Raw genomic sequence first — 9,233 nt, 5'->3', positions numbered from 1 at the left:
GGGGTTGCCTTAGCTCCCCCTTAACAAACCCAGAAGCCAGATACTGAATCTGTAGGATGGGGTTATTAGGGGTCTTAATCCAGGTGCCCCAATTCACTTTTCCCCTCTTGTCTCTTCAATATGGTACATAATGGCACCCCTTTACACCTTGAGTGGAGAACAGAGATGTGGGGAACACAAGAATCTGGGAACGGGGATGCTCAACTCCTTGGGACTGTTTCAGAGGAGAGAGAAAGAAGGGGCCAGTGTCCATCCTCTGCTCCCACCCTTCAGGGCCTAGGAAAAGAGGCTGAAAGGGAGGGAAGGAGCATGTTGGTCTGAGAAGGGAGGGTGGGGAGTGGGACTTGTTAGACAATCACAGCTGGGGGTGTGGGGGTAAATTTAGCTTTTGTTCAACTGCCGGTTATGTGAGGGATGCAGGGTTGGGACAGCCAGGGGGAAGGAACAGGTGGTGCTGGATTAGCCTTGTTTCCCAGGAAGATCTCCCTCCCACAAACCCACTGCTGGTATTCTCCTAGGGACTCAGGCGCTCACAGTTCCCAGCTGGGTCCCTTTGGGCCACTCCACAGAGACTGCCAATTATAAGGAGTGGGGGAAGGGAGCTGGCCTGGCCTGGGGGTTTCATGGCACCCCACCCCTCTTTACACTGTCTTTTCCTTCACAGATCGAGTTTAACAAGGACCAACTGGAGGGTGAGGAGACCATAACCACCTACCCCCACCCTCCTATCCTAAATCCCCTGTCACAGTCTTGTCTTTCTGTCTCCCTATGTCTCTCTCTTTCTCTCTCTCTTTTTTTTTTTTTACAGCCCCAGAGCTGCCCTCCATATTAGTTCTGTCCTCAGAATTTCTTCCTCCTGCTATGTTCTTCTTTAGTCTATTATTCTGAGCTCTGCTTACAACCTGAGGAAGGAGGGATCCTGTTGGCTAACCCAAATTCCCTCTCAATTCCCAGACTTCAAAGAGGCCTTTCAGCTGTTTGACCGAATAGGAGATGGAAAGATCTTGTACAATCAGTGTGGGGATGTGATGCGGGCTCTTGGCCAGAACCCTACCAATGCTGAGGTGCTCAAGGTCCTGGGTCACCCAAAGACTGATGGTGAGGCTACAGGAATGATGGGAACAGGGATGATAGTAGCGGGGGAGGGGAGCGGGGGGGGGGGGGGGGGGATGATGATGACCAAGGGTTCACAGGGTGATGTTGACCAAGGGCTCACAGGGTGATGTTAAGTACTCCAAGAGTGAGTTGAGTTAGCTAGTCTGAGTGTGTTTACCCTAAAAGTGATTTTGGAGGTAGGGATGGTTCTTTGCCCAGGATCTAAGGATTCTGTAGAAGCAATTCAGTTCAGGTACGGGTTGGACTAGATTCAGGAGTGGGGAAACTTCGGTCTTGAGGCCACAAGTGGGCAGACCTTTGATCAAATTCAAAGGGCTGCACTTGAGGACCTAGAGGGCCACATGTGGCCTCGAGGTCAAAGGTTCCCCACTCATTATGATTATAAAATACAAGGGATTAATGAAAAACAGACAAACTAAAAAGTGACTGAATCAGCTAAGTTTCATAATTAATGCCTCAAATGAATTGATGAATGTCACTTTGTCACTGTGGTTGTTCAGTCATTTCAGTCATGTCTGACTCTTTGTGACCCCATTTGGGGTTTTCTTGGCAAAGATGCTGGAGTGGTTTACCATTAAAGTTCAATTAGATAGAAGCCAGAGAAGACCCTTAAAAAATGACATATGTATTATTAAAAGATGAGAATAACAGTGACTCCTCCAAATATAGTTCAATGACATGTTCATGTACTGTATATAATGCATTTATAATGTGTGTCATGAAAACAAAATCTACATGCACTTACAGTAAAATTCTATTTGCTAAAAAAGAAAAAAAGACAGAACTGAATGATCAGATGGGTTGAAGGGATGGTTCTAATGGGACTGTCCCCTGACTAGAGATCCCAGGTAATGAGGGTTGGATGGAGGAGTCCCAGGAAGGGGTCATTTAGTACCCTCTGTCCCCACCCTCCACCCACTCCCTCAGAGCTGAACTCCAAGCGTGTGGACTTTGAGACTTTCCTGCCCATGCTCCAGTCAGTAGCTAAAAGCCGGGACCAAGGCACATATGAAGACTATGTTGAGGGACTTCGAGTGTTTGATAAGGAAGGGAACGGTACAGTCATGGGGGCTGAACTCCGACATGTCCTCACCACCCTGGGTAAGATTGGGAGGTAAAAAAAAGGCGGTTCGTGGGTGGAGGTCACGGTGGAGGAGGAGAAGTTCACTTGAGATTAAGGGGTAAGATCCCAGATTTATGGGACTGAACAAGGGAATAAAACTAGGTGCAGCCAAGGGGCAGGGGGTGGGCTTCGTGGTCATTGTGGAGGGTGTATTATGGAAAGGGGATTGTTGTGGACTGCAGAAGAGGCATGGCAGTGGAAGTGGCCATTTCAGTCCAGTCTAGGCAAAGGAATGACATTTCCTGGAAGGGACGTATCTGAAGAAGAAAGAATAGTTAGAGATGTAGCCAAGTTGGGGAAGACTCCAAACTCCAGGGAGCATAACCTATGAGATTTCTTAATGTTCTGACAACCTGAAGTGTGAAATGGGAAGGTGATGAATCAGAAAACATGACATCCATTTCTTCTTCTGCCACTCACTGGTTATATGGCCTTGGGCAAATCACTTTCAACTTTTGTCCAGGAGATGACGAAACCTGAATATTCTGCTAGCATGAGTGAAGTCATTTGGAAGAAAAGTGCTACCTAGAAGCATGGCATTGATAATATTAATGATAGGGGATATGGGACTGGGGAGGAAAAGGGAAAAGGAAGGAAGAGAGAAGCTAAGGTGGCTTTGTTTGGGGGTCAAGATGAGGAAGAAATATCACCCCTAAACAGTATGGCTAAAGTTGGGGTAGGAGGCTCCAAGTTTATATGCTTCTCCTATAGGGGAGAAGATGACTGAGGAAGAGGTAGAGACCCTCCTGGCTGGACATGAAGACAACAATGGCTCCATCAACTATGAGGGTGAGAGGGCAGGGAGGAGAGTAGAAAGCAAGAAAGAGATTTGGGGAGTATGTGTGAGTTTGGGGAGGGGCGCAGTGGGGTTACTGTGGTCCTTGGGAGTGGAGAAATAATGTATACTCCAAGAAGGGACGAGAGAACAGGGGTGCTTGGTTCTGACCACCCTCTTTCACTTTCCTTCGGCAGCCTTCCTGAAACACATTATGTCAAACTGAGGCCCCAAGGTAGAGTGATTCTCTAGCCTTCCTCACCCCTATCTCCTCAGCTTCATCCCTACCGTTTTCTTTGTCCCCTTTGGGAGCTTTAGAAACATTAAGGTGCCCTGGAAATATCATTGAATATGGACTCAAGCCCTTGGGTTCAGGTGTCAGCTCTGCTACAGAGGACCTGAGGTCATGTCCTTTTATTCCTGTAATCCTGTTTTCTCAGGAGATTAACACTACTTGCTTTATCAATCTCACAGGCTGTGGGTGAAAACCAATTATTAGTGTGGGAAAGTGTTTTAAAAGAAAACAACAAAGAATGTAGATAAAAGCTATTTCTATCAGTTTCCCCTTTCCTGGGAGAGCTGTGTTCCCCTCTTCTTGCTCCAGAGGGACAGGGGTGGGGGGTTGGGGAGGAAGGACGGCAGTGTACTAGCTACCCAAACCACCCAAATGCCTCTCTCTCTGTAGATCCTACTTTTCTCCAGACAGAGCATTCTCCTGCATCCTGGGGAGACGAAAATCCAGTGCCTTGCACATAGTAGGCACTTAGTAAATGTGTGTTGCATTGAGAGTGGAGAAGGATGGTGTGGGAGGGGACAGACATACTGTGTTATCCCCCTGCCCTTGCTTTATTTTCCATAATAAAGTATTGGACTTCTAGTTTCTTGTCTGTTATTTGGAGGAGGGAAGGGTGTTTGTGCCTGTGTGTAAGATTTCATCTTCATCCTTTTGATGCACCCCCCCAATGATTGGTCCTTGGTCCAGGTTTATTCAAGAGTGCCTCATTTAAGAGTCAGAGCACCTGGTTTCAAGGGCATTTGCTATGTGACATTAGGAAAGTCACTTAACCTTAATTTAATTTAATCATTTAAAACATAGTTTCCTTCTCTGTAAAATGGGTGGGGGAAGGGAGAGGAGGGGAGAGGGGGAGATTAGATGACTTCTCAGATCCCTTCCAGCCCCAAATCTATGATATTCCAATTGTCCATGCTCTAGGACTTCTCTGCCCTGGAAATAATAGACAGAAAATGGGCCTTCTGTCCTAGTGTGTAACCTCCATAAGTTATAGAGCTGGAAAGACTAAGGACTGGAGGTCAGCTAATCCAGCCCCTTCCTTTTACAGACCAGGAGGAAACTGAGGCCCAGAGAGTTTGGTGACTTGGCCAAGGGCACACAGTTTACACGGATGGGGTTCAGAGGTGGCTATGGCGGGATGAAGTGAAAAGCGACGGATCCGGAGTGAGTCAGAGGCTCTGAGTTTGAATCCAGGCTCTGGCCCAGACTGCGTAGGGCCCTGTGATTCAGAGTCAGATCCCCGAAGCTGAGTCCAAGTTCAGGTCTTTTTCCACTGGCCTCTCCAGCCCGGGCGGCCACAGCGGCCCAGCAGGAGGTGAAGGAGCATGCATAGCTCCAGGGTTTCTGATGACACTTCCAAAATAGGAGTAGCTCATATCCCACTTTCTCCTCCCCCTCCCAGTGCAAGTCCAGAAATGCCTGGGCTCGGACTTGCCTGATGAATAACCCAACGAGCTCATCTGCATAAACCTCAGGCAAGGCTTCCGATTGGCTGAATCTGTAGAGGGTGACGTCATGGGACGCTCTACGGGCAGATTGGAGCCGGGGAGAGAGACGGAGCCATTACATACAGCAGCAGCAGGAGAAGCAAGCGAGCGAGCTGCAAGGCCAAGATGGTGGGGCCCAGGAGAAGGGCAGGAAACCTAGGGAGAGGCCTGGCCAGGGGCGTGGGCGTGGACAGATAGGGAGCCTTAGGGGATGGTTCCTGGGGGTCAGGGGGAGTTGGAGGGCGCCCAGAAGGGGCCGGGTAACCTAACTTAGGGTCTGGGGGTTGCTGTTTGTTAAGGTTGGGGGCCCAGGACTAAGAGGGCAGGGGGGAGGGACCCAGTTTGGAGCTGGACGATGCGTTGGGGACCAGCTGGTCCAATGCCCTCATTTTGCAGTTGAGGAAACGGGCCCAGAGGAGTTGGAAGTTGTGGGAGATGGCAGGTTTGGGGAGGGGGGAAGCCCTTTGGGTGTGGAAGCCTGGACGCTGACCTCTCCTCCCCTCCCCTCTTTGTTGGGCCGCAGTGTGACTTCACGGAGGATCAGACAGCAGGTGAGTGACCTCTGACCCACCCTGAAGGGGGGAGAGGGGCATTTCCAGATCCCCCTGTCTGCTGGGCCCTCCCTCCGGCATCATCCCGCACACCCATCCAAGGGTGTGTGAGACGTCTCCTTTCTCCTCCCAGTTTCTTCCATTTTTCTCTTACTCTGTCTCTCCTCTTCACTCTCCTCCTCCTCCTCCTCTCTTTAGATCTGAGCCCCAAGCATTGGGTGAGTTTGTTTTCGGGGGCCGGTGTGTGAAGACTTTGGTTATATAACTCCTCGTGTGTGCTGTGATGGTTTGGGGACAGGGTGTTAGGCTGCCTGCTCTTGCCCTCTCTCCCTATTAACCGACTTCCTCTTGTCTTACCTATTTGTGACGCTCTGCTCTGTGTGTCCACTCTACCCTTAGACCTTGGGGCAGGGATGAGGACTGTGACTCTGGAGGGTATGGGGCCCTGGGAATTTGAGTGGAAGGGAGCAGGGGCTTGATCTGGCTGGAACTCTCTATCCATGGACAGGAAGCCCTGTCTATTTAGGGAATGGGGGTGAAAAAACTGGCTCTTTTGGGATGTCCTGAGCCCTGGGCTGCACCTACTTCCTTATAAGGGCTGGAACCTAGACTGGGCGGTGGCGCATTCCACCCCCAGGAGTAAAGGCGGGGCTGAGTGAGTTTTGAGGTAGGAGGGAAATTAGAGGGGAGTTAGGGAGATGGAGTACCCCCAATCCAGGCAAGTATCAGGAAATTTACGTAGAATTATGTGGGTCCTTTGAGAAACCTGATCAGAAGTGAAACCAGATTCAGTCTGGTAGAGTCACCCAGGAGTTTGTTTTCTCCAGACCTAAGTGAATGTATCTGGAGCTTTAGGATATTTACATCCATTTTTGACACTCATCTGTTTCTTGCCTCCCCCCACCAGAGTTCAAGGAGGCCTTCCAGCTGTTTGACCGAACAGGAGATGGAAAGATCTTATACAGCCAGTGTGGGGATGTGATGCGAGCCCTGGGCCAGAACCCTACCAATGCTGAGGTGCTCAAGGTCTTAGGGAATCCCAAGAGTGATGGTGAGAGAGGGCCCCAAGAATGTGACTTGGGGGTGCAGTTAGGAATTCTCCAAGAATGTTGCTCAAGGTGAAAACAACCTATCTCTGGAGAGCCTAGTGTATGTGGGGTTACCCAATCTGTACAAGGTTCCTTTTAGCAATTGTTGGAGGGGAAAGAAGGGCAGAAGGAATTCCTTCCTCAAGATGGGATACTGAAGATTTTCCCTTAGGCTTTTGGATTTTGTAGTTTAGCTCAACTGGTTTTTTTGTTTGTTTGTTTTGTTTTTGTTATGGTTGCTGTTACAGAGGAGGGTTCTAAATTGTTACAGGGTTATATTGGGAAATGTCAGATTTTAAAAAAAAGAAAAAGAAAAGAAAACCCAATCAAGGGGCAGCTAGGTGGTGCGGTGGATAGAGCACCAGCCCTTAAGTCAGGAGTTACCCGAGTTTGAATCTGGCCTCAAACCAAACACTTGACACTTACTAGCTGTGTGACCCTGGGCAAGTCACTTAACCCCAATTACCTAAAAAAAAAAAAGAAAAAAAACCCAGTCAAAAAGGAGTCAAGATAGTGGTGATCTGGCTTCCTTTTCAGAGCCCCTCTGCCCATGGAATATGGAAAATGGCCATTCTGACCTGATGCCACTAACATTAACCCCCCCTTTTCTCTGGGACAGAGATGAATGTGAAGGTGCTGGACTTTGAACATTTTCTGCCAATGCTGCAGACTGTAGCAAAGAATAAGGACCAGGGCACATATGAAGACTATGTAGAAGGGCTTCGGGTATTTGATAAGGAAGGGAACGGCACAGTCATGGGGGCTGAAATACGACACGTCCTCATCACCCTGGGTAAGGCCTCCTTCTACCAAGTCGACAGATCTCCAGGTTCCCTGTGGTCCTTGGGAGTCTTTCCCTACTTTTCCCTAGTCTGCTGATGCCCTGAGAGCTTTGGTTCCCTCTCCACAGGTGAGAAAATGACAGAGGAAGAAGTGGAAGTGTTGGTGGCAGGGCATGAAGACAGCAACGGTTGTATCAACTATGAAGGTGAGAGGGGCATGTTCAGCATTTTCTGGGAAGGGTTTAGCAGTATGGAAAGTTGAGGTAGGGTCATCAGTTAGTCTGTAGACATCAAATGTCTCCTTGGTGCCAAGGATAACAAGGCAAAAAAGAAAGTCCCTGCTGCCCTCAGGAGATGATGGCAGGAGAATCTTTCTCCTCCTACAAGTCAGTTCTGCCAGCATTTATTAGCACCCCACTGTGGGCAAGGAGTTGTATCTCTAGGTGGGCTGATGGCTCAAAAAGTACTTTGGAGGCAGTCAAGGGGTAGGGCCTAGCTCAGATTCGGGAGGTTAGAGGGGGGTAGGAAGAGAGCTGGATGTGAAGGGTGGAAAGTATATAAGGAATAGGATGTCTCCCCTCACATCCCTGTGTGACACCCCACCACCCTATGTCTGTGTCTTGTCTTCACCATTAATGTCTCTTCCTTCCTGCAGCGTTTGTGAGGCATATCCTGTCGGGGTGAAGGGCCCCATGGGGCGGGTACGGCTCCTCCCAGCCTCTCCTCCCTTTCCTCCCAAGTTGACTTTCCCGTGTCTCCTTCCTGATCCCTTCCCTGCCTTCCCTTTCTTCTCTTTTGCTATTTGTCCCCTGCCTCTGCCTCTCACCTCTCACTTTCTGTTGGCATGTTTCTGCATGGACCTGTCTGATTGGGAAGGGGAGGGTAGTCCCCCTGCATAAAGGAAGACTGTCTAGGTATTACCTCATCTCCATATGCCCCTCAAATTTTGCCCTGGGCTCTTTGAGGTCTAGCTTTTTGGTACCCAGGTGTCTGGCAATTTACCAGGCCTGGGACAGTCTTGCTTTAGGGTGCTATCTTGCCCTTGTCCATATCCCTGGGTGAGGGTTTTGGCGATGGGGGAGGGTTGCCTGGCCAGCTTCTGCTACAGTTAAATCCCTTCCTTTTGCTAGGCAGCTTGGAGGTGATCTCCCCCTTCTCCAAAATAAACCCACTGTGTTCTCCCCTTCACCTGCCATGGGTTGACAGTGCCTATAGGTGGTAGTCTGGGGGGAGGGGAGGCGCGCCTTCTCTACCTTTGCTGTGTCCTTGCTGCTCAGGGTGGAATGGGGACTAACAAGTTTTGGGAGGGAAGCTGGGGGCAGTGTGGCCAAGTCAAACCCCATAGGTGGCTCTTCTATCCTGTATAATCACCTCCAGAGCTGGACTCTGGGGGATAGTTCTACTGTTGCCACCTTAGGGGTCTAGACGTCCCACCACCCTCAGCTAGCCCCTCCCCTGTTTGTCTGCTCCCTAGCTCATCCCCATTTCTTTCTCCACAGAGCTAGTCCGGATGGTGCTGAATGGCTGAGAACAACTCCCCTTTCCACAAAGAACCCCCTAACTTTTCTCAGTGTGAAAATCATCCTCTTGCCCCTGAAGCAACTAACTACATTTTCAGGGTTACCAACATCCTTACTTCCAACCCCCCACCATATGTCGGCTTTGGCCAGTTTGCTCTCTGCTTTCACCAAATAAATTTGCTATTTGCTCCTGACCATCTGGTTTGTTCTTGTTCTTTTGCCAGAGTGGATGGGCCAAAGGTTCAGGCAGGGGTAGGGAACCTGCAGCCTTGAGGCCGCATGTGGCCTTTTGACTGAATTCAAGTTTTACAGAACAAATTCCTTCATTAAGGGGCTTTTTTCTGTGAAGTTAGGATTCGATCAGCTGCACTTGAGGACCTGCCTGGAGGCAGCAGGTTCCCCACCCTTGGTTAAGGGAAACAAGTGGTGGTCCCAGCTAGCTGCCTTCTAACCAGGAGAGAAAGGAAACAAAATCACACCTCCTGCCCAAGCTAATAAA

General features: G+C 49.6%; 2 protein-coding genes across 3 annotated transcripts; both read left to right on the top strand.

Annotated features, from left to right (window-relative positions):
• The first annotated feature begins 414 nt into the window (after positions 1-414).
• Positions 415-3,843, top strand: LOC114037965 (myosin light polypeptide 6-like). The gene is made up of 7 exons (XM_027854992.1): positions 415-421; positions 519-692; positions 955-1,098; positions 2,044-2,217; positions 2,951-3,028; positions 3,212-3,249; positions 3,700-3,843. The coding sequence occupies exons 1-6, from the start codon at positions 415-417 to the stop codon at positions 3,238-3,240; spliced, it is 606 nt and encodes a 201-aa protein (XP_027710793.1). The 3' UTR covers positions 3,241-3,249; positions 3,700-3,843.
• Positions 3,844-4,821: 978 nt separating this feature from the next.
• On the top strand, positions 4,822-8,928 carry LOC114038006 (myosin light polypeptide 6). Of its 2 annotated transcripts, XM_027855077.1 has the most exons (7): positions 4,822-4,922; positions 5,317-5,344; positions 6,252-6,395; positions 7,052-7,225; positions 7,343-7,420; positions 7,870-7,915; positions 8,714-8,928. In XM_027855077.1, the coding sequence occupies exons 1-6, from the start codon at positions 4,920-4,922 to the stop codon at positions 7,896-7,898; spliced, it is 456 nt and encodes a 151-aa protein (XP_027710878.1). In that variant the 5' UTR covers positions 4,822-4,919; the 3' UTR covers positions 7,899-7,915; positions 8,714-8,928. The 2 variants fall into 2 exon arrangements, with proteins under 2 accessions (XP_027710878.1, XP_027710877.1); XM_027855076.1 differs by lacking the exon at positions 7,870-7,915.
• Positions 8,929-9,233: the final 305 nt, after the last annotated feature.

The sequence above is a fragment of the Vombatus ursinus genome, unplaced genomic scaffold, assembly GCF_900497805.2.
Source record: "Vombatus ursinus unplaced genomic scaffold, bare-nosed wombat genome assembly UNPS02010769.1, whole genome shotgun sequence".
NCBI lineage: Eukaryota > Metazoa > Chordata > Mammalia > Diprotodontia > Vombatidae > Vombatus > Vombatus ursinus.
Note: the sequence above shows the minus strand (reverse complement) of the source record. Positions and strands in the feature narration are given on the sequence as shown.

Coding starts and splice junctions, on each gene's coding strand:
- LOC114037965 (XM_027854992.1), top strand. Junction 693..954: donor TAACAAGGACCAACTGGAGG/GTGAGGAGACCA, acceptor CTCAATTCCCAG/ACTTCAAAGAGGCCTTTCAG. Junction 2,218..2,950: donor ACATGTCCTCACCACCCTGG/GTAAGATTGGGA, acceptor CTTCTCCTATAG/GGGAGAAGATGACTGAGGAA.
- LOC114038006 (XM_027855076.1), top strand. Junction 5,345..6,251: donor CACGGAGGATCAGACAGCAG/GTGAGTGACCTC, acceptor TCCCCCCACCAG/AGTTCAAGGAGGCCTTCCAG. Junction 7,421..8,713: donor CGGTTGTATCAACTATGAAG/GTGAGAGGGGCA, acceptor CTTTCTCCACAG/AGCTAGTCCGGATGGTGCTG.